The sequence below is a fragment of the Melanerpes formicivorus genome, unplaced genomic scaffold (assembly GCF_026170545.1).
Source record: "Melanerpes formicivorus ecotype bairdi unplaced genomic scaffold, bMelFor1.0.p_v2 SCAF_6, whole genome shotgun sequence".
Lineage (NCBI taxonomy): Eukaryota > Metazoa > Chordata > Aves > Piciformes > Picidae > Melanerpes > Melanerpes formicivorus.
This window is the reverse complement of record NW_027142358.1, coordinates 23,808,020-23,832,998: the sequence shown is the minus strand read 5'-3', so window position 1 is coordinate 23,832,998 and position 24,979 is coordinate 23,808,020. Positions and strand designations below refer to the sequence as shown.

At 40.2% G+C, this 24,979-nt stretch overlaps 1 protein-coding gene across 2 annotated transcripts in view; it reads left to right on the top strand.

Moving 5' to 3' along the window:
* The window catches only part of JMJD1C (jumonji domain containing 1C), a 174,048-nt gene that overhangs the window by 49,808 nt on the left and 99,261 nt on the right, over nucleotides 1–24,979 (top strand). For both annotated transcript variants that reach the window (XM_068140113.1, XM_068140114.1), the window contains exon 2: nucleotides 7,355–7,519. In XM_068140113.1, the coding sequence (XP_067996214.1) occupies nucleotides 7,355–7,519 (165 nt within the window). The remainder of the gene's footprint in view (nucleotides 1–7,354; nucleotides 7,520–24,979) is intronic.

The window sequence follows — 24,979 nt, the reverse complement described above, 5'->3', positions numbered from 1 at the left end:
CTGCGCCAGGACAAGTTTAGGCTCGAGGTGAGGAGAAAGTTCTTCACTAAGAGAGTCATTGGTCATTGGAATGTGCTGCCCAGGGAGGTGTTGGAGTCACCGTCCCTGGAGGTGTTCAAGAGGGGATTGGATGTGCCGCTTGGTGCCATGGTCTAGTCATGAGGTCTGTGGTGACAGGTTGGACTCGATGATCTTTGAGATCTCTTCCAGCCTTAGTGATACTGTGTGATACTGTGAAGGCCAATCACATTCTGGACTGCATTGAAAGATGTGTTGCCAGCAGACTGAGCAAGTTGATTGTTCCACTTTGCTCTGGTGAGACCTTGCCTGGAGCACTACTTGCAGGTCTGGAGCCCTCAATATAGGAAGGACATGGACCTGATGGAGAGGGTCCATCGGAGGGCCGTGAAAACGATTGGGGCTTCTATGATTCTGTGAAGTGTTCCCCATTCTTACTGGACAGACCCAGAACTATCATGCTGAAAACAAACAAACAAAACAACTTTCCAGGCAGTTCTGAAACAACAGAGCCTTAATATCTTGCAGGTGTAATGAACCAGTCTCCTCTTCTGTACACTGACCTTACTAGGTTCCAACTGAGGACTCCTACTAAGATGCTACACCTATTCCATTTTGCTTTGAATATACAGAGAATCTGAGTCCTCATAATCATCAGTGCAATGTTTTATGGTAGTAGGATGTGTCAAAAGGGATTTAATCTTTGAGGAGTTGTCATTTTGACTTCCACAGTCAAGTCAAGCCAGTAGCAAGGCTTTTCGTTTCCATTCAAGAGAGAATTAATTTTCTTCCCATTAAATTTTGTTTGAACATTTCTCCAAGCAATTCCATGGTGACTGTGTTTTTGTTTTTTAAAGTGTTGAAATAGCATAAAATAACCACTGCTATTTATTTGTCCCATCTTCTGAGGAGCTTTCAGTGCTCTTTCCTGTAAAACATCTATCTGATTCTGCAGCATTTTTTTCTAGCTCTCAAGCGTTAGATGCATAGCTCTTGCATTTTTGAGACAACTTAAGTTCCTTAAATGGTGGAAGAATTGTAAATTCTCTTTCATAAGCACATAGTGGTTTTGCCAAGAACGTTTTCAGTTCTTCTAAAGACTTTCCATAGCATTGTGGGTGTCTAGGCCACCCCTGTATAGTACATTTGGTATTTCTTTTGTCAAAAGTAAATACTTTCTTGTCTACAGATACAAGAGGAATTTTTGTACTTGAGTATGTCTGCTTTGCAATTGATGATGGCTGTTTGAAAGATTACATGAATGCAATAAACCCCAATTTTTAATCCTTAAGAACTGCTAATTTAAGACCTTTATATTTCTGTTATTCTATCTGGTTTGGGTGGTTAGGCTGTATGGACTGATGCCAATGTATTTTCAAATAGTCCTCTTCTCTCCCCCCCCTTCTTTGTTTCACTTGAAGAGTTTGTAACATGCAAATATTTAGCATTTCAATATATGAAGGGAAGGGTATGATGATTCTTTTATGAGTTCTTTTCAATGTGGAGTGACTGAAATGCTGATGTGAAGGATGGGAAATTTTGGTATTTAGACTGTCTTTGGTGGCTATTTCACCACTTTTTTTTTGTGCGGAAATGGGTAGCACTTGTATAAGTGTTGTATAACACAGGAGTAATTCTACTGTGTTAAGCTAGTTTGCTTTATAGTAAATCATGCTTCGATTGCATTTGATTAGTTGAAGATATTATAGTTTCATAGTTTCATAGTTTCATTCAGGGTTGGAAGGGACCACAAGGATCATCTAGTTCCAACCCCCCTGCCATGGGCAGGGACACCCCACACTAGATCAGGCTGGACAGAGCCTCATCCAGCCTGGTCTTAAAACACCCCCAGGGATGGGGCCTCGACCACCTCCCTGGACAACACATTCCAGGGTTTCACCACTCTCATGGTGAAGAACCTTCTCCTCATATCCAGCCTGAATCTCCCCACCTCCAGCTTCATTCCATTCCCCCTAGTCCTATCACTACCTGAGATCCTGAGAAGTCCTTCCCCAGCCTTCCTGTAGGCCCCTTTCAGATACTGGAAGGCCACAATTAGGTCACCTCGGAGCCTTCTCTTCTGCAGACTGAACAGCCCCAACTCCTTCAGTCTGTCCTCATAGGAGAGGTGCTCCAGCCCTCTGATCATCCTTGTGGCCCTTCTCTGGACACGTTCCAGCACCTCCACATCCCTCTTGTAATAGGGGCTCCAGAACTGGACACAGTACTCCAGGTGGGGTCTCACCAGGGCTGAGTAGAGGGGGAGGATCACCTCCCTCGACCTGCTAGCCACACTTCTCCTGATGCAGCCCAGGATCTGATTGGCTTTGCGGGCTGCAAGTGCACTGCTGGCTAACTGTTCCTGTCAAAGGAATAATCTGGAAAAACTAGAGAGGGCAACTATATTTGGAACAGAATAGAAAGACCCAAGTTTTATAAAAACCTTCTTACTGTCTGCATTCCCTGTGTACTTAAAACTAGCTTTAGTTTATACCAGTTAGATATTTGGCAATCACATCCATCTCAGTAAGTAGATGGAGAAGTTTTTTGTGGCTTAGTGTTCTTTGTTTTAATTTTCAGCTACACACAATACTAAAAAAGCCCACCAAAGCTAACCCACCTGTTGTGTGGGGTTCAGACCTCTGGAAACCCTCCTGCCAATTTCAAACCTGCATCGCTGCTGATAGCGGCTGAGTTTGCAATCCCTAGACTCATTCCTTCTGTCCGTATCTGTGGGCAGAGGGGTGAGCAACTGGCTGCTCGCTTGGTTCCTTGGATTTTCTTTTCAAAGGGTGAATTTTCTGTCAAGACCAGGAAGCTCCCAGCATGTACATCCACCAGAATTAAAAATTGCGGATTGCAGTTAGCACTGGAAAATATGGGGAGGGAAAAGCTAATTTGGATTTAAATTTTAGTATGCTCCTTTGAGAATTTTGTCCTGACATCTTGTAATGTAGTTTCTGGTTCTCTTGGTTGCTATGTGCAAGTTGGAGGCATCAAAGAGGATTTTTTTTTTTTCCTTTTTGATGATTTTACCATGGGTTTTAAGAACAAAACAGCACCAACACCCCCCCACCCCCAAACTTGTAAAACATTTATTGTATGAAATATGGGGGGGTTATACTTGAGTATTTTAAAGTAAATTTCTGCTGAATTACCTACAAAGTTTACATTCTTTTATTTACTTGACCATACATCACAAGGCTGGAAATTGGACTGACAACTATTTTTTGATGCTTGATTACCCTCTGAGAGTTTTAGTTCTGTGTTTTAAGTTGTGTAGCTTAAGACTTCTGAATTCCACAGATAAATTTTAGCACCTGAGTTTTAAGTTCTCAACTGTTATAAATGGTGTAAAAAATAGATATGCATTACAGTGGCATATGCACACAGTGGCATTCTGTTTCTTTGAATTAAAAAATGTTGTGAGTGAAGCTCTGTGGAATGGGCTCTAGGACTCACCTTGAAGTCAATAGCTAAACCTGTGTGTATGAAAGACGGTTCAATGTGGTGCAGAAGTAGAAGTGTTTTCTTTGCCTTACCAAAAATCATCTTAAAGTTGCTTGGAGCTCTTGCAAGGGCAAATCTAACCTGAGGTCAGCTCATGGATAGTTAACACTGCAATTGTCTTAAACAGCAACCAATCTGTGGGACTATTAGAGTGTGGGGGAGTTACAAACAGCATGTAGGTAGTTTCAAGAAAGTGGATGGTCCGTGGACTGTGCTTTTTAGCGTTATACATCAAATTTGCTGGGTGTAAATTTGGTTTTGTGACATTTGAAGATGTTTCAGAAATTGTTTGGTCAGGTGTGTTTACTTGGAGCAGAAGTGACTGGAAAACTCTATCACAGTATTGCATGTAGAGAATTTCACTGTGATTGTTATGTTTTGGCTTTGAAAGGGCAATATTTTGTTGCAATTATTTGGCTGACTCCATTGGAAATTAATTTGTTGTCTTGCTTTACTTGGAAAAGCATACTAAAAGCTTATGCTGCTTCCTGTTGGAAAATAGTGAGTTACAAAATTAGCACATTAATGCCAATTACAAATATATCATCCCAGTGGGAATTCCTCCTTTTTATGAAAGTGAATGCATATGTGCTGAGAAGTCTTCAGCCACTCTGCAAATACAAACTTCTGTAGAGCTGACAAAGCAGGGAAGCAAAATTTGGCTGAAAAATCTCCAAATCAACATTCATTCTTAGGGAGGCAAATATTGTGGAGTTTCTTGCTGTACAGAGTTTCATCAGTGAAACAAGAAAGATTAAATATTTTCAGCCTTTGCCACTCCTTAGGAGGTCTGACATTAGCTCTATGATTTATTTTGTTGGCATGGGTTGCTGGATTGCTTCCTTTCTTCCTCTCTCCTTACTCCCTTTATAGATTGTGTTTGGGATCCTGCACTTTTCTGTGTGGTAGGTCAATGTCTCTGGTGTTTAGAGGCTTTATAGTTGCCTCAGAAAAATTCACAGTGGATTTTCTTAATTTAAGTAGTTCTTAGCAAAAATAGGGAATGGGTAAAGCATTGGACTCTGTTTCATCTGTGGTGTTTCTGCCTTTCAAAAATGAACTTTGCAAAGCCAGTAGAGAGTTAATAGTCTTGGCATGGAAACCTGACTGTGGTGGAAGCTGGCAGAAGTAATTCCCAAGTAAGGATGTGTGTGTATCCTACTAGAGGAGGAATATGGTGCCCTGGGCAGTGGCAGACTGGCTCTGCGCCACACTCCGTTCTCCACTTTTCTTGGAACTGCTCCTTTGAAGATCTAATTATACAGTGCCAGAAGACTGCAGATAGCTCAGCAGTAACTCCCACTGTCATTGCACCGGATTTCACTTTTTTGGGGGTACAGAACTAGTATACAAACACTAGACTGTGTCACAGTTATCCACAAGTTTTGGCTAGTGGCCAGAAGATACAGTATGTTTTAGTGTGGTGGTTTCTAAACTGCTAACTCTGGTTTAGACTTATCTATGTTGTTCAGAAACATTTGTTCACCCAATTCCCCCTTGCCTGCTGTTTAATTTTTTATATTTTTTAAAAATTTGTAGTATGATGCTTAACTTCTTACATTCTCCTGTGGACTACACAAGGAAAATGTCTTTCCAGGTAACAAAATAAAATTATTAGACCAATCCAGAATGATTCAGTGGAGTTATTGGGAGGAGGGGTCAGATGGAAAGTGATTTTAGAGAAGGAACTTTTGACTGGGCTGTCACTGAAGGCTGTCTTTAAATTTTGTCATTTGATTCAGAGTAGCTACAAATAGAAGATAGTGCTGCTGGCTTGCAATGTGCTTTCCTGTCAGTGCTTCAAAGCATTTATATGCTTACTGTTAACTGTTTGGCTTGAGAAATTATTATTCTTCAACTTTATTTATTTTAAAATAAATTTATGATATAAAGTTACTGAAAAGTGCCTTTTAATGAAAGGTATCAGTCCACAGTTTTAGTTTTGAGGCATTCCTGCAGTTTTCAACCTTCTTTTTTAGAATAACAGGTGGTATCTGTAATAATGAACAGTTGAGGTGAGGGGATCATTTTATAGACAAACTGTTCCTTAGGGGCAGATTCTAATGCCACTGCAAAGACTGCAAGAGTTTCCTGATAGTTTCAATTCACAAAGGTCTGCCCTTGGGAAGTGAAGAAGGAGCTGCATTAGAGGCCCTGTGCACACTTTACCTTGACCCAGTGATTAAGATCAGGTGAGAAAGAAAATGAATAGTAAGATTAGATGTGAGATAAGAGATGAAGAATTCATTTAACTGTGGATATTGGATTGGTGACAGTGAGTGTGCACAATGGCAGTGATGATTGCGTGTCAGTATTTGGTGAAGGGGTCAGGTACACTATGGGCAATATCTGTGGATGGAGCAGCAAGTGGTTTGTAGAGGTTGTGAGACATGGAGAGACAGTGAAATAAATGGATAAACTGCTTTCCTTATTTGGACAAATTTTAAGTGGAGATGCAATCATGGGCTGTCATAGAAGAAAGTAACTGCAGTAGTTAATCTGATGCTTCAAAGAGGGAAGGGAAAGGGAAGAGGCATGTAGGAACAGAATGGGTAGAATATGAGTTAAAAAGAGAGAGTATCAATGGGGGGGAGAAACTGGGAAGATGAATTTTGATAGAGTAATGAGAAGAGTCTTGGTGCAAATTTAAGTTGTGTACACCAAAGGGAGAAGGAGCACAGTGTAGTACACGTTTGGAAAGTGTGAGACGAAGTCTAGACGAGGAAGTATGTTGTAGGCCTAAAATTAACCAAAGTTAAAAAGACAAGAATATTTCTGTGACAGTGATTTAATTTCTCAGAATCAGATAAAGGAAGAAACTCCAGTTTCAGAAGTTGCCTTGGGTGTGGCTGAGATCTAGGAAGGTAGCAGTTTGTATGACAAGCAGTGGCTTCTGTTTTTTAAAGCAAGCTGGTTTTCTTTATGAATTCCCTCAATTTCAAAAAGAAATTGATTATGTTGTTGGCTTTTTTTTAATATAAAATATTTTTTAAATGTAATGTTTATTTTAAGTGTTTCTGTTCACTAATACAGATAGCTTTGGATAGCTTCCAGGCTGAGTTACCCTTTCATTCTACAAGAGAAGACAAAAGATTTGGCATATTTAACTTTGTGAATGCATCTCAGGGAGGATATGGTTGTTGTCAAAGAATGTGTTGAAGAGTTGTACAACCTACAGGATAGGGATGGCACAAGATCAAATACTTGCAAACTCCCTCAAAATTAATGTACCTGGAAATAAAAAAGGTGTGTTTGTGGCTTTTTTTTTTTTTGTGCTTGTTTGTTTTGTTTTTCATACAAAGGAAGGTGATTCCAGGACAGAAACAACAAGAAACAGAGCTGCTTCTGTTGGGCACTGTCTTGGGCTTGCTTGTAGTAGCAGGATCTGCAGGCTCAGGATGTCCTTTCTTGTTCTGTTTGGTGTGGGGGTTGGTTGGTTGTTTTTTTTAACAGCGTTTCTTCATTTGTATTACATGACAAGTATTTGAACTGCAAATGAGAAGTGTTCTTAAAACTTTCTGATATGTAAATAGTTGTATGCATTGCTTTAAAGATAGTAGTGAAAACTTGCTGTTAGACTTTCCATTCATGAAATAAGATACCCAGTGGTAATGGTACTACTTCAGCAAATGTAATGCTTCTCTACTCAGCACAATTGCACTGCCAAGAAAAAGTTATGTTGTGGTGCAGGAACTGATTCATTTCATTACCATAACAGGATGCTCCTGACGTCAAATGTTTAAACATGCTTTTAAACGTGTGTAGATGCAGCCATGCTGTGTATGTGTAATAATGAGTGTCCTCTCCTGTTCTTAAATTTCTCCAGGTGTATGTGGAATTTGATGACCTTGAATGGGAAAAGCGAGAATGGGTTAAAGTTTATGAAGATTTTGCAGCCTTCTTGGTGGAGTACCAGCTGGTCTGGGCGAAAAGAAAGGACCCAAGCCAGACTCAGGGATCAAAGATCAAACAAATTCAGTGGCCTGCATTGGTAAGATACTTGAGCAATTGCATTTACTAAACTCTTTTAATCTTTTTAATTTTGTCCTCCATAGGAAATTGTCTAAGTTACTTAAGTGTTGGTGGTAAATGGTGAGCATGGAAGGGGGGAGGAGGGTAAGAAAACACAAATAGACTATGTTTATGTTGAAAGGGTGGGAGTGGTGTGATATTAGTGACTCATTTTTCTTTTTGAATCAACTTAGAGCACTGCAAAACTAGTTTCTGAGAGACATAGCTGGAGTAATGGGACTTCATATAGTTAAAACTTATAAACTTACTGGCAACACATCTTACTGCTCTGCAGAGGATTGAAACTAAGGTGAAAAATAAACCCTGAAGCTTGTAATACCTTTTGTGGCATTTGGGTGTATCTAGAATTCTGGTCACAGTTCAGAAAGATGAGGAAAGTGAGCAGAGAATAATATAATAAGTGGTAATTGCTTGACTTGTTTGAGATGTGTGACTCTCCTTTCTGGATTGATGCCCAAACATGAAAGCGGCAAGGAGAACTGCTGGGAGGTTCTGTCTGTTTTTGACATGCCTTCAGATAGACATGATGAATACTAAGGATCTGATGAGATAATTTAATAAGCAACAAACATGCATTGTATTTATCTCCAAAATACTTAGTATTGCTGTCTGCATCTTCAGATAGAAGATTTCAGGAACTTGCTGTGTTGGATGGTTTTGCTTTGTAGAGAGTTGGGCAAGATTTCTTCACAAACTGGCAAGTGAAAGGGAGCTCCAACAAATTTGTCCAAATGAAGGAATGTCTTAAGCTCTATATCTGTAACTGCAGTATTGAGTTTTTAGAAAGCTGTAGTTGTAATAAATTTAGATTATGGTATATTGTATTTTTAATGTTGTCTGGTTTATTTTCTTTCTCCCCCTTCCCCACTCCCCCCAGACCTGAGTTGAAGGTCATGAAGCAGGATGTTCAAGAAAGCTTGGTGGTGGAAGAGATGCGGAGATGGTTTAGGATGAACTTGCCTCCTTTTCATTTAATGTTCCTGCTTGACCCACCTTGTGTGTTTGTGTGAATGTGCTTGAGAAAAAGAAGCTAACATTCTGGATGTACAGCCTGTTTGGTGTATCTGCTTGGACAGGCAAATTTTCTGTTTGGTGTTAGTAGATCCTTGAGCAATAACTTCTAGTTTTAGGGAATCATGTAATTTGCTCTTTGAAGCCACCTATCTGTCCTTGATGGAGATGATTATTTTAAAATGTATTAGTGACTTAGAATGTTGTCACTTATATTCTGCTGTTTTACATGCTTTTAATCTTGACCCCTGGGATAGAGAGCCTTCCCTTTTCAACCCGGTGCATTCTATGAATCCTAGGTTTAGGAGGAGTGTATTTCTAGGAAGTGTCCTAGTCTGGTTGCCGATCTCGTCTGAAGGTTAAAGGTGTATCTTGTTTGCTAATGTGTGAAAATACTGTAGTTGTGTCTTTCTCTCTTTTTCAAACTTGTACTGGTCCAGCAGAAGACAGAAACTTTTTCTGCTTCCATCTCTACCTTCACAATTTTCAAATTCTTGGTTTAATGTTTGTTCCTGAGAAGGAATGTTTGCAAAAGATCTGTCTCCTGCTTTTACAGTTAAAAAACCTGAGATCACATAGTCCAGTTTGGGGCTCAAATAGCTTGTCAGGTCACAGTTTCCAGATGTTAAAGATAACAAGTTCTCCATGTTTATACTTGGCTTGCCTACAGATGTTCTAGTAATTGTTTTCCGAGTCATACTCTGTTAGTCATCCATTCAAAAAAACCTCACAACATATTAGAAAGTGTGGATACAAGGTATTAACTCTAGTTAGAGCAGATTCCTTCCATAGAGACCTCCCAAAGTTCTGCTCTCTATCAGTAGCTGCACTGAGCATGCCAAGCCTTGAGGAACAGGGAGAGTGCTCAAACTGCCAGACTATCTGAACAGTCTGGTGTAGTGGATGACCCCTATGAATGTTGGTTGGTTTGTTTCATGGTAAGATTATCTTTTAGTTGAGTTCCTGCCTTATTTATGCTGAAGTGGAAAAATTGGCTGTAAATGAGCCTGAAATCTTAGTGGCATCAACATGCATCATCCTGTCCAGGTCACTCTGTTGACCATGACTAGGCACCTGGTTCTGGGCTACTGCGCAAATCTGTGAAAAAGAGATGAAATGTAGTGCTTCAGCTCCTTCATGCCGTAGTCAAATGCTTTTCCTTCTTGTGTGATGCTTTTCTGGGAAAGAGTGGAGAACTGCTTGGCTGTCATAACTGGCTGGTATAATTCGGAGTCATTAATTGGGAGTCACCGGGCATGTAGAGTATTTACAAGTATAGAAGAAAAGACTTTCAAGAAGCCTAAAGAAGGGGCAATGGTGACAAGTAATGACAGAATAAGTGTAGCCTAGAGAGTGAAGAAGAGAATGTTTGTTAAACAACACTTGTTATTTACATCAAGTGATGGAGCTGCTTTACAGATATCAATACAAATGAAAACTTCTTGGCTAAAGGGGTAGAAAAAAATGAAAATAGAGTTTAATGTAGGTAGTGGAAGAGAGTGGTGTCTCTTTCTACCAGTGGTCTAGATAAGATGTTGAAATTGAAGGCATCAGCTTAGTTTTGTTAACAAGGTGGGGAAGTGGGTGTGTCACAGAGATGCAAAACAAAGTGTGATGGGCTAGGAGATTTATCTGTACTTAAAAATGAGACCAAGTTATCTTTGTTTTAGTTCCTTGGGAAACAATTTTGAAGCAATTGAGATGATGGATAAAAATCTTTGATCTGGATAAGAACAGTTAAAGTGGAGTAATCTCCCTTATGTACAAATAGTTTGGGTACTAGAACATTAGAGGTGAGTGATAAAGTCATGCCTGTGATACAGTTCGGTCTGAAATCTTAGGATTATGATTACATCCCCACAGCAGCCAAGAAAGAAGGTCAAAGTGTGCAAGGTGACCACTTGGAGACAAGTTTTTATGTGGACAGAACAGAAAGCAACTGTAAACTGTCAGTTTGAATGTGATGATCATCTCTCTAATTGCATACTAAAATATCTAGAAATAAAGTATAGAGGGAGAAATAGGAAGGTTTAAGGACAGAAGCCACCTGGGACGTTTTAGAGAACAATAGAATAATGTGGAAGAAAAGTTTAAGGTGTTAGACTAACTAGGAGTGGCACCATGGTAGGCACTTAGCAGCTCACTAACAACATCACCTTGATATATTTAAGGCTCAGAAATGAGTGTTTGGAAAGAGGGTTTTGGAGTCTTCAATAATGTGCTGAAAATTAAAATCTGTTGTTGAAGGTCTACAGATAGAAATGGAAGACAGACATTTAAGAAAGGCATGTTTAGGGGCATTCTTCATCTTGGAAAGAAAATAAGGTAAGAAGGGAAATTGAAAATGCAATTAAGATTAAAGGAGTTTAGGATGGATAGATAATAGCAAGTTTGTACTTTGGAGAGAAGGATCAAGGAGAGTACAAGGTGCTGGAAAGAAAAGATTGCAAGTGGAGATAAAGAAAAGGGAATACACTGAATGGCAGTGCATGTGAGGGACATGCACTTGCAAGAAGAAAGGAAAGGACTATTCTAGAACGTAAGGAAAAGTATTAGCTTATTTTGGTCTTTTGCTTTTGGATGAAATGGGCAGTTTTGTGCATGGTAGATGTCAAAGAAGGGAACAGTTTGATTCAGTCTAATACGATGCAAAACAGGACTGGAGAATGGTATGTTGAGCTGGCAGGGCAGAACTGGGTACCTGGGAAGATTATGTGCAGGCAGAGTTAGGGATTTTGTCTTCTGCTGAGTGTGGTTTGTTTTGTAAACTACCTTTTGCCTGTTATAAATTAAAAAGTGTTGCTTATGAATTAATATATAATAAACAAGAAGAATCCACTCTAATTCTGTGTTGGTTTGTATATGGAGACAATTCTTTGCTAGCTCTACAGTACTTGCCTTGCCAAACCAACAGATTTGTCTCATGGTGGTCTCACCTAATGCAGAGGTCTACAATTACTGTATCACTCCCTTTTGTTGGTGCTGGTATACATCAAGAACTGGTTCTTCGCCAATTGCAGATTTCTCAAGAGTGTGACTGTGTGTGTGAATACATATAAAAAAAATGAAATGTTTCATGAAGAGATCCTGAATATGCTTGTCTCCTAAGGTAGAGTAGCTACAGGAACAACTCAATCTCACAGTTAGAAAAAACAATCCCATGTGTGTCTGTTTGCCTGTCTCTTTTTCTTGGAACAAGTGAAGTCATTGCTAAACCAGTGGATTGAGAATAATCTTTCCTGGGACTCTGTCCAGTGCTCTGCTAGAGTGTAGAGCTCTAGCCAGGCTTATAACAAAATCAGGGGCAGAGACTGGCTCTTCATTGACAATGACTAAGTCTTTTCTACTGTGATAATTTGGAGCTGATTTACAGTGGACAGTGCCAGTAGCACCTGTGGGACTATGGTCCATCAGTCTGACCATCATGCTAACGAGGAGGTCATCTTGTAGAAGAATGAGATGAGCCTTGATCCGGGTAGTAGGGGATGCGTTTGTTCCGGTCAGATGTGAATGAGCCATATATTCATGTGCTGGCTGCACATGAGAGTACTTGTCTCATAAACCTTACCACCAAGAAGTGTTCCTGGACAGATGGAGGATAGACTTGTCCTCTGACCTTACATAGCCTTTCCTCCCCCCCATGCTGTCCCACCTGTCAATTGCAGAATCCTTTTTGCTTTACTGCATTCTGCTTCAGCTGGCATGACTCTGTTGGGTGATAATTTATTGGTGTTTGTGTCAAGATTAAAGCAAGCATACAGATTGAATGAGAATCTATAGAGAGCATCCAGAGATTCTTGAGATAGATCAAATTCTTTGTTTTGGCACATTGATGGAAAGTAGAATACGTCCCTGTTATGATGTGCCACCACTTTATCACTGTCCTAAGGATTTTTCTTCAATGTCCTGATGGTCAAATATTAATCCTTTGAGTAAGTTTTGATTCTACATATTGGTCCCATGGATGAGAATGGTCACCTTTGAAGCCAGAAGTTTCTATAGATACTGCTAATGTTCTTTGTCTATGTCCAGTTATTCAATTTAAACCTGCTCTTTTCCCTCTACACAATAAAAAATAGAGGTATATGCTGCCAGATACTGTGATTAAATCCCCACTAGACATTCAAAATGCTCCAGTGGTGAAAAGAAATAGGTTCACAAAGGATTACTGTGTATGTGGAAAGCAAGGCAGAGAGAAGACTCAGTCTCCTGAGTCCTAAAAATAAGTAGAAACTTTAAGGATATTTCTAATTTGAGAGGAGGAAATGCTGTACCTTCCAGGGAAAACATTCAGAAACTAATAGTGATTTTTTTTTTTTCTGCAGCTTTTCCATTCCCAGCATCAGAATTCTAGTGCTTGTATACCTTGCTAATCTGGGGTAAAGGTGAGATATATACAGCAGAGCAGAAAAAGCCTGGAAACTGTCCGCTGCTTGGAAAAGACTTCAGAGCTTGGGCAAGAGAAAATTTAAGTAACTGACTCAGCAGAGCATAAATGACCTGATTTTTGCTGCATTGTTAAAGTCAGTAACATGCAGAAACAGCACTTGGAGGTGGTTCAAAGATCCCTTTGCTGGAGAGTATGTTACTGTAATATTCCCACAGAACATAAATGTCTCAAGCAGTACCACATTCTGCCTGTGTACTTTGGCACTTGCTTGTTTTAAACTACTGCTTACTGGGACCCACAGCTCTCCATGCAGCCTTCTAAGCAGAGGCCATTGCATCCCCAGGACATGCCCCAAATGAACAGCAGTGAACTGAAATCCGCCTCCCGAGATGCTCTGTTGTGAAATATGGGTGTTGTCCTGTGGCTTTCCTCTCTTGAAATGAGTGATGGAGTGCAATGCTGACTTGCATCTGGCCCTGAATCTTTCTGTGCACTTTACACTACTGCATTGTTTGTTCCAAAGATTTTTGTCTTGAGATATTGGCTAGTGGCGAGCTCATACTTAATCTGGGGGAGTTCTTACTTTTTTTTTTGTCGTTAAATGTGCACTTGTAAGCACCCTTTTCATTTGGAAGGATTTAGTTTTGTAAAAGGAAGCTTCTATATAGAATATACAATATCTTTTATTTGTAATTAAGTGCTATGCTAAAAATTGCTTTTAATATTAAATTCATATGCAGGAGTGTTAGAATTTCAAAGAGTATTTTCTAGACTTGAGCCTTAAAGCAACGTTAAGCACAAGTCATTTGGGTGATATTGGCTTGGACAAAGCTGAGAGAGCTGCTTCAGAATGTCTCAACAGTCCTGGACATTTCTGTACTTGGTGGTTGTTGGTTTTTTGGGTGTTGTTTTGTGGTGTGTGGTTGTTTTTTTGTTTTTTCCCCATGCTGGTAAAGCACTTCATGTCTGCCAAGGATTATACAAGTTCGGTAACTAGATATTGTATGGTGTCCTTTGGCTGCAGCCAGAGACAGTATTCCCAACCATGTGTGCCTCTCTCACTCACACATTTTCAAAATGCAGGTAGCAATTAAATGCTGGTAATAATTTGAGTCTGTTTCTGGAAAAGATAAGCATAAACCATCTCAAGGTTCCATATTCAAGCTAGGTAGTTGAAGCAGAGTAGCCACAGTTTCAGGGAGCTTAGTGGAGGCTTAACTGCTTGTATGAAACTGGTGATGAAACCTCTGCTGACCCAAGTACATGATTATACTGTTCAACTAGATCAAAGTTAGTGCAGATGTATTTGAACTGCATTCACACTTCTGGCTTCAGTGTTGACATACTCCACAGCTTCAGTAGGTGTAAAAGCTGAGAGATTTACTAGGTCCTCTGGAATTGACTGTTAAATCTCAAGTCTCTGATTTTGTAATTTTTTTTTCATAGCATTTGTGAGAACAAGTTTTCCATTTGTGCTCAAGAGAACAAGTAACTTTGTAGGTCTGTAGATCATCTGAACTTCGATGAACCAGAAGAATCAGCTCAACTTTGGAGATAGTGGGAACAGAATACAGACACGTGGATGCAGTTAGTTATTGCAGCACAGTGTTTTGGAAATTCAGCTTCCAGAGCTTGGACTTTGGAAGAATGGCTGAATGCCTGAAATGCCTTTTTGTGTACCTCCCATTAGTCTGGTTACTCTCAGTCTACCTTGTTGCTGTTTATATAAGTTACGATTTCTACATTTTATAGCTGTGGGTATGTATTTATAGATGTGTGTGCAGGTAGAGACAGACACACACACTTAATAATTTCTCGGTATATATTAAAAATAAATAAATAAAAATCTCTTGACCTGTGCCTGATGAGAGGCTGTACAGCGAGGGAAGGATGTCAGCTTGGTACTTGTCCTCCATCTGAATGGTGGTCATCAAGAATGAGAAAAACTGCCGAAAGACTTCCCTCAAAGCAACTGCTTGGTATTTCTATTGTGATGGTGGGAGGAGCAGCTGGGCTTTACACCTGTCAAATCCACTTGGCAGCTCATTTCGAAAACCACCCACTGTTAAAATCTCCACTGCTGCTTCTGTGCATTAATGACTTCTCAGCTGTGCAATACTGAAGCACTGCTCTCTTCATGCTGACTTGAGTAAGATGAGTTACAGAAGGCATAATTAGAATTTGATGAGTTTCTTCTCCTTTCCCAGAATTCCAGTATTACTCAGGTTTTACTGTGAATTCCATGATACGCTGTATGAAGTTGCAATATCTGCCTCAAATACATGGCGGTGTGGAGAACCCACCCAAAATGTGAAGCACCTTCTCTGCAAAAGTTTTTCTGTAGTTCACATATTACTGCTTGGATACATATGGCTTTGCGTGAATAGAGTCTGTTCTACAGCTGAGACAGGAACTTCAGGTGAAATTAGTGTCTAGATGAAGTCCAAGTGTTGCAGTTGGGGCCAAACACTGTGGGTTTTTCTGAAGTACTTAGAACCTGAAGGAAGCTTTTTCTTGTGGCACCGGGAAGGCCTATACTTGCGCCTAACCTGAATTTTGGTTATTTGGTTAAAAACAAGGCAACTATTTTTCTAAGACTTCCCTTTCTACAGAGTGACTCCACAGAGCATATTTGTCATGTCATGATTGGAGCACGGTATCTTAGCTTCTTGGTCTGCTCCAGAACTGGCGCTCATGAAACTGTTATCTTCATTTCTTATCCTAGGGTATGATCTTTCACAATTTTGAATAAGCGGAATAAATGATGGTGGGGTATCATGTGTTGCTATATTCAAAAAGAGAATTGAAAGCATGGACAGGGGAGCCAACACACAGGAGGACTTTTTAGTCCTCTGAGCCCTTCTGGTATGGAAAAGGGTGTTGTTATTTGTGATAACAAGGAAAATGAATTGAAAAAATCATGGTTTCTTCACCTTATGGGTTAAATGTGTTTCTTGCGTCGCTGGTTGGGAGCAGGTTGTTTCCTTTATGTCATCTTTATATTATTTTTTTTTTTTTAAGAGCCTGAAAGAAACCAACCAGCTCACCTCTGCATTCCAGATTTGGGACTCAGTATTGCTATGGTAGAAATTTTCAAAAGAGCTTCTCTTTCACAAACAGCTTAAAAACCAAACCAAACCCCAAAACCAAAACATCCTTTCTGCTCAGTCTGTTATGAATGTGGTTTCATACTGAGTTTAACCAAACTCTCACTGATGATGAAAGGGACAGTGCTACTACCTCCCTCTTTTGTTCCTTTAACTTAAAACCACCTCACTTTTAGTTGGATCTGTAAGCTCTGTCTCCTGGGGTGTACTACACACAGTCATGTTGCCTCCACCATTACATACAAATATTCTATCTTGGGGTTTGCACAAACCTCCTGGGATATATGTGAGAATTGGGTCTTGTTAGGAATTGTATGTACATGTACTTGGAGAGCACTGATCACTTCTGTTTTATTATGTTTTGATTTCATTCTGTCATTCTGTGCTCTCAAAGCTGAACATTTGAAAAAAAATTTTGAAATCAGATATTGGTAGTTAGCTACCATTAACAGAAACTTCCTTTGCTGATGAGATATTGCAGGTCTTCAGTTACACTGAAACAGACCAAATCAAATGCTTGGAGGAAATGGTTGTGGTTTGTTGGTTGGGGTTTTTTTTGTGGGTTAGGTGTTTGGGTTTTTTGTTTGGTTTGGTTTGGTTTTTTTTTGGTCTTTGTCATAGCAGCATAATCAGACATTTATCACGATCAAGCTGCTTTCATACATGGCTTAAGCTGCTCTAGCAATAATTTGATGTAGTACATTTAATACACTTTAAGTTTGTCTTCTACAGAGAAAACTGAACATAGGAAAGAAATTTAGGAACAGTATACCAGCTTCAGGCATTTAACCTGCATGAGGAGGCTAGCTGGAAGAGAATCTGGTTTTTTTTTTTTTTTTTTAATGTATTTCATAGAATCCTAGAATGGCTTAGGTTGGAAGGGACCTTAGAGATCATTTACTCCAACCTCCCTGCTGTGGGCAGGGATGCCCCACAACTAGACTCAGATGCTCAAGGCCTCATCCAACCTGGCCTTGAATACCCCCAGAGAGGAGGCATCCACAGCGTCCCTGGGCAACGTATTCCAGGGACCCACCACCCTCATACTGGAGAACTTTTTCCTAAGATCCAGTCTAACCCTACTCTTCCTCAGCTTTAAACCATTTCCACTTGTCCTACTGCTAGACACCCTTATGAAAAATTCCTCTCCAGCCTTTTTGTGGGATCCCTTTAGGTATTAGAAGGCAGCTGTAAGTTCCCCTGGAGTCTTCTCTTCTCTAGGCTGAACAAGCCCAGCACCCTCAACCTATTCTCATAGGAGAGCTGCTCTAGCCCTTAGATCATCTTTGTGGTTCTGCTCTGGACTCGCTCCAATAGCTCTGTCCTTCTGATATGTAGTGTTCTAAAACTTCTGGTAAGGTTGGTGGTTTTTTTTGTTTGGCTAAGTGTCTATCATTCTTATGTTCTGAGAAGCAAATTCTCTAGTAAAGCCCTCTCTTTCTGGAATCACTGTTGTAACAGCAGTCTCCTGAAGTATATGCCAGTTCCTTTCAGGTTTTTTGGTTTTTTTTTGTAGGAACACGTGTTACTTTTCAGACTTCTTACTGTAGCATTTATGTTGACACAGATACTGTCAGCATGTCTTGAAGCCTTTCTCAGCTTTGGTGGCTCTGCATGTGCTCCAGCTGTGCATAAGGAACAGAAAGGTTGTCTGGCTGCAGGTCACACCACTCATGACAAGAAGAATGAAGATGTGGTTAGCCGGTAAGCACAGATGAATTGTAACTCTGAGAGAGTATCCATGGCAAGAGGAGGAAGATGCTTGAAGGCACAAATTTGTTTCTTCTGTTGAGCAATTTTCTTCTCCATTTTTTTGTTTTGCGTTGTTTTAAATATAAAGGAAAACCCAACCCTATACTTTTTCTGTGCCATATCTCGTCTTCTGTAGTGGGTTCAAAATCTACTCTCGGTGAGTATGCAGAGGCCAGGGCTGGGAGCATATTGTTTTACCACTTCCTTTCTTTTACCCTCGGATTAACATCCTTTGAGCTGCTGGCCAAATCAGGAAGTTGAGTCAAGGGCCAGAAATGGCCAATACACTTTCAATGATTTCTGAACAGAAAGAGTAAAAACTTCAAGTGAAGATGTTTGTGTTTCTCTTTGTAGTGTATGTCCTGGTAAGATGGTGTCAGTCTTAAATGATAAACCACTGAAACCATTTAATTTTTTGTAATTCATGAGGTATTGAGAAGCAATAATTGTTTTTTTCTAGTTGTGATTTTACAACACTTCTGTAGCACTGTCACATAAATGGGGGAAGCATATATGGAGAAACTGAAGTTCATGTTTGGGTTGTGGGTTTCTTTTCCCTATCTTACCTATTCTCCTTGCAGTAAAGCTTGAGGTTACTCGCAACAGTAGTTACTGGTAATTCTTTACAATACTTTATCTTAGTGTGCATTGCATGTTTAAAGCAGTATTACAGAGAGTATTTTTAGTACAGACAGTGAATCAATGTTTAGGGCTACATATAAAGTTTGTAGGAACCAAGACAATTTCAGAAAAAACACTAATTAGATTGACAATATGCTGTTGATTAGGGAATGAATATTTGTTTGAAAATAGTATCCTTTATCAGTAATTAATATTTTACTAGAGAAACATGGCAGACCTCATCTAACCCTGAATAAGCATGATTTCTTGTTTACAGATAGGTAAATTATTAACACAATTATATAGTGTTTATTTTTTGTCTCCTGACTATCATAGGGTCTTACACCAGTCATGGGTAGAAAAAAGTTTTTTACGCTTTTTGGTTGTCTGTTAGCTGGTTTTGTGTTCTGTTTTGATGGCTTCACGGAAAATACTTGCTCCATTAGTTAAGCAGTTGTTAGGAAATTACATGACACCTCTCAATATTCAAATTTTGAACAGAACTGTTCAAGAAAAAAAGAACTATTCTTACAATGCATCATTCTGAAAAACTTTTGACTGAGTGTTTTATTTTGCAAATTTCCACCAGTTTTGAGTCTGAGACATTGGGTAAGTACCTCAGTTCTTTTACTAAATGATGCAGAATTACATTTGTGTTCATGGCTTCAGTTTCAGATGGCTTTGAAAAACTCTTCAATATTTAATTGAAGGACTTTGAGATTTTAAATGCATATTCTGAATTGCTACAAACTGTATTAGTACCATCACAATAAGAATGTAGTAGTGATGGTAGGGCTGACTGAATCACTGGAATCACTGGAACACTTACCTGAATTCTCAAATGAGATGAATAGTGATACTTACCATTGAGTGATGAATTTAGTTAGCTATTTTGAAAGTATAATAATAAAGCTATGTATGAATGAGTTTTGCTGAAATCCATTTATGTGCTGTAGAGAGCTTTTTTATGTTAATTTTCTGTTTAAAAATATAATGAGCTTTTGAGAGAACAATGTGCATATGGATTTGGATGTATTTGTCTGGAATAGGCTGTTTCTGTTCTAACCACTGTTCCAGTGAGGCTGTTACCAAGCTAAAGCCTGTTGGATTTGGTTCCAGTATTTCTATTTGCCCAGGTGTAGTTGGTCTGTAGCCTTCAGCAGGGACCTCGGTGTTTAACAAGAAAGCAGGACAAAGCTGGTCAAGGGCCTAGAGGACAGGTCCAGTGAAGAGCAGCTGAGGGAACTGGGTTTGTTCAGCCTGGAGGGAAGGAGGCTGAGGGGAGACCTTCTGGCTCTCTACAACTCCCTGTGAGAAGGTTAGAATGAGGTGGGGGTTGGTCTCTTCTTCCTAGTGTTGAGTGGTAGGATGAGAGGAAATGGCCTGAAATTGTGACAGGGGAGGTTTAGGTTGGACATTAGGAAAGGCTTTTTCTTTCAGGAGTGGTCAGGGAAGTGGAGTCACCATCCTGGGATGTGTTCAAGGAATGTGTTGATGTGGCACTTGGGGACATGGTTTAATGGCCATGATGGTTTTGGTTTCATGTTTGGACTTGATTATATTAGAGGTCTTTTCCAACCCAGATAATTCTGATTCTACTTTTGCTGCTCTAAATTACAAAGCTTTTAGTACTTGAAGTATTACTAGTATTGTAAATAAAACTATTTAATTGCTTTTAAATTTAAAGTCAACTTCTTTTTCTTGTTGTGGTTATCTAAAGTACTAGGGAAATGACAGGGTATATCTTTGTAGCTTGCAGAAAGATAGTTTGAAAATGCACCAAGAGACTTTCCCTTTCAGGTATCTTGGTAGTAGTGGATTATACAGGATGGTGCATGAAGAGGTCTCAACACTTCTGTAAACAACTGCTTCAAATTTGCCAGGTTTAGATCCTTAATAAGTTTCAGGCAAGATGCTAATAATTTTTAGTCCTGAAGACTGGGCAGCACCTCTGGCTTTCAAAGAATCTCTTTCTGTGGATTTTTCAGGACAGACTGACTTGGTACTAGTTTACTTTTGGAGTAAGAAACATTTGCAGGGCAGTTTGAGAACTGGTGAAGAATTCTCTATTGATCCATGTTTGCAAGTAGTGTGATCGGTATTTGTGCATAATTGTCTTGTAAGCCTGAGAACCGTTTGGAGCAATTACTGTGGACTTCAGTCAGAGAAGTATTTTGGAATTTCATCATATTGCAAACGACATAAAACTAAAATAGAAACAATGTGTGCATTTGACGACTAAGTACTTAGGGCTTTATGGATGCTGCTTTCCTACTTCTTGGTAAGTTACTAGCTTTTGTTCTGTGGGGAAATAAAGGCAGTTAGATTTGTGATTGTATTAAACTTTTGTAGCAGACTGACTCCTGTCAGGCATCACCTACACAGACACAATTGTATGAACCTCCAGTAGGTGCTGATTTTTATAAGCCTGACCAGTGTATGCAGTAAATAGAAGACCTGCTGGGACTCTGCTTTTTTTCCTCTCTCCCCAAAATGTGATCAGGTAGAGATGCAGCTCTGCTCTCTGTCTAAACATGCAGCAATTTGTGTTTCCTTTAGACATGCATAATGTGAACAAGTTTCTCATAGGGAAGAATTTAGGCTCTTTTGATCTTCTGTCCTTTAGATGGGTAACCTATATCTTTGCAGTTAGTTTGCATATACAAGCACTGTAGTAGTATTCCTACTACTAGAAGTTAATGCTTCTGGGGGACCTGCTGACATTTTTAATGGATCATACAGTTTGTCTAGGACAAGCTACTTTCCTGTGTTACTATCAAAATACCCAGTGAACTGTGATTAATCTTTTGGCATATGGCTCTGAAATTATTGCCGCTGCCATAGAATGTAGATTTCAACATCTTTGGCTGCTTTGGCAATTGCACAGTATTTTATTGATAGACGTACTTGGAGTTCCTTCAATACAAATGACATTATCAGCACACGTTGTGTAGTAGATGATTTATTAGAATAATCACTGTACCTTTAATGGGACTTATTAAACCCTTCTCTGAATATCTAACCTAGGCTTTCTTTCATAGTGGCAAAATGACCAATGTCATCTCCTTAAACATTACAAATGCACATATAAAGTAAAAATGAAGGCAGGATGGGTGACTGGTTCACATGTCCAGGCAGGGGATGTCATTCATAGTTTCATAGTTTCATTCAGGGTTGGAAGGGACCACAAGGATCATCTAGTTCCAACCCCCCTGCCACGGGCAGGGACACCCCACACTACATCAGGCTGGCCAGAGCCTCATCCAGCCTGCTCTTAAACACCCCCAGGGACGGGGCCTCGACCACCTCCCTGGACAGCACATTCCAGGGTTTCACCACTCTCATGGTGAAGAACCTCCTCCTCACATCTAGCCTGAATCTCCCCACCTCCAGCTTCATTCCATTCCCCCTAGTCCTATCACTACCTGAGATCCTGAGAAGTCCTTCCCCAGCCTTCCTGTAGGCCCCCTTCAGATACTGGAAGGCGACAATTAGGTCACCTCGGAGCCTTCTCTTCTGCAGACTGTACAGCCCCAACTCCTTCAGTCTGTCCTCATAGGAGAGGTGCTCCAGCCCTCTGATCATCCTTGTGGCCCTTCTCTGGACACGTTCCAGCACCTCCACATCCCTCTTGTAATAGGGGCTCCAGAACTGGACACAGTACTCCAGGTGGGGTCTCACCAGGGCTGAGTAGAGGGGGAGGATCACCTCCCTCGACCTGCTAGCCACACTTCTCCTGATGCAGCCCAGGATCTGATTGGCTTTGTGGGCTGCAAGTGCACATTGAGAGCTCATGTTGAGCTTCTTGTCCACCAGCACCCCCAAGTCTCTCTCCCCAGGGCTACTTTCCAGCCAGTCACTGCCCAGTCAGTTGGTCCTGTATCTTCCTGCCTTTTGGTAATACAGTATTTGGCATCTCTTACCTACCAAGAGAAGGAGAAAACTGTAAGTTGTTCTGTGCCTTGTGCCTTCCTGCCCCAGGTCTGTCTTTGTCTTAGTTCAAACAAATTTTCTGTAGTAGGGGAGACAGACTGGCTTTTTCCCTAGTTTTACAAGGTTCTAACCACTTCCTTTTACATGTTAATGGTATTTTAACATATGCTTTGTGTATGTATTTGCAATGTGGCACTGGTTTGTTTTTTTCCCCCTTTTAAATCTACATAATTAAATTGTATAAAGCAAGTACAGGTCTGTTACTTAGCTGTGGATGTTTTTGGCACAGTGAGATTGTGAAAGGTAGTCAATAGCTAGTTACTTTGTCTTGGAGAAACATTTTTCTTTAACGTATATATGGACCTTTTCCACTGCTTTTTACCAGGGTCTTAGGGTATACATTTTGAATAGTACTCCCAGCTGTTTGCTTTCTCAGTGTAGTTTCAGTATAATTCTTTAAACTAATGCAATCCAGATTTTTGCTAGTTGCCTTTGGAGTTTGTCTTTGAAATGATCTAAAAAAATCTCTTTATTTTCATAAATGAGAGATGAAGATAGGAGATAACAGGAAAGTCACTGCAAGATTTATAAAACACAGTAAACTGAATAGTGTTATCTTGGCCAGCAATAACATTTTGACTATAAAAAGTAAATGGAGAAGACCCAGCAACTGTTTATATCAAATTTCGTACGGAAAAAAAAGCCATTAGGCCAAAGCAGATATTTGCTTCTCTTGAAATTCTGTTTCCAGTCCTGATCCAAGAAGGACATTGAAACACTTGAACGTGTCCAGAGAAAGGCAACAAGGCTGGTGAGAGGCCTTGAACACAAGCCCTATGAGGAGAGGCTGAGGGAGCTGGGATTGTTTAGCCTGGAGAAGAGGAGGCTCAGAGGTGACCTCATTGCCCTCTACAACTACCTGAAGGGTGGTTGTAGCCAGGAAGGGGTTGGCCTCTTCTCCCAGGCAACCAGCACCAGAAACATGTAAAAGGGGACACAGTCTCAAGCTGTGCCAGGGGAGGTTTAGACTCGAGGTGAGGAGGAAGTTCTTCACCGAGCGAGTCATTCGTCATTGGAAAGGGCTGCCCAGGGAGGTGGTTGAGTCATCGTCCCTGGAGGTGTTCAAGAGATTGGACGTGGCACTTGGTGCCATGGTCTAGTCATGGGGTCTGTGTTGATAGGTTGGACTCGATGATCCTCGAGGTCCTTTCCAACCTAAGTTATACTGTGATACTGTGAAAACTGTGAAGAGCCAAGAATCCTGGTAACCATGTATGCAGGTAAAACCAGTAATGTTAATTTATCAGAAACTCAGGCTTATTTTCCATATCCAAGGTAGACGTGAGAACGTAGATATGAACTAACCACAGATGAACTGTGATAAGTGAGGCTAATCAGTTGTGGGGCTTTTTTGGAAAAGCAATGCTATCCTCAAAACAGCCTTCCCAGCAGAGCAGTGAAAAGAAATTTTAAAAAATCCATACGTAAAATGATTTTCAATCTTGTGTGTTTTCAACTATTGTAGTTGTTGGCCAGTGGTTTTATTGTGCTTTTTAAGCAATTTGTTCTTGCACAGATTTTATTATTTTTCTTTTAATGAAGCATTTTGGATGTTCTGTGCCAAAGAATGTAGCTTAAATCCACCCTTTGCTGAATCTCCCCTCACCCTCCCTCTTCCTCAGTGGCTTTGTCACCAGACTGTATTTCTGTCTCTTCTGCCACACAGACAAAACCTGTGTGCTCTTTGTTCTTGTAAGTTTTACTGCTCACTGACCTGCCTTGCGGGTTAGTCACCCTCTGAAGGATGAGCTGGCAAGTGGGAGCAGTTGTAGAGTGGGGGGAAATGATGTAGTTCCTGACTGTAACCAAGTGCTGAAATTTCTCAAAAAAAAAATCTCATGTTTTTGCTGTATGGGGAGAAAGGTCAGTTTCCACCACGTAGGCATGGGCTCGGTAGTGCTCTGCTTTGAGATTAATGGGTCAGTTTACAGATCTGAGTCATTTATCTAAACTTATGCAAGCACTGATTTACAGCCTGTTGATAGTTCTAGGCTCATCTTGCAACCATGAGGGGTGGAAATACAATTTTATTGGTGAGAAGTCATTCTCTTAAGTAGTTTTGTGTCAGGAGGTGAAAGCAGTTGTGATTTCTTATGATTCCCTATGCACAGAAATAGTAAATACACTGGTTTCCCCCATAACTCCCCATTTTGTCTGATTTTAAATGTTGATGTTTTAGCTATCATGCAAAAATTTGGCTGTATTTTATTCAATAATTCATTTTTGAGTACCGGCATTGATGCGCAGCTGAGAGAGGAGGATTCTGTCACTTCTTCCTTTTGCCTCCAGGATGTGATGATTGTTTAGAGATAGGAGGTTGTAGCTCAGGGTTTAAAAGGAGATTCCAGATAGGTGTGAAAGCAGTAGAGTTGCCTACTTGAACTGCTCATATTTGGTTCCAAGCTGAAACTGCTACCCAGTTTAATTATCTGCTCCTGGTTGATAACAGTGCAAGCAATGTTGGTGCTTCTAGAGCTGTCTAAAGGGATTGTGCTGGGATGGAGGCTGCTGGCAGGAAAAAATGCGAATTGAGAATTCATCAGCA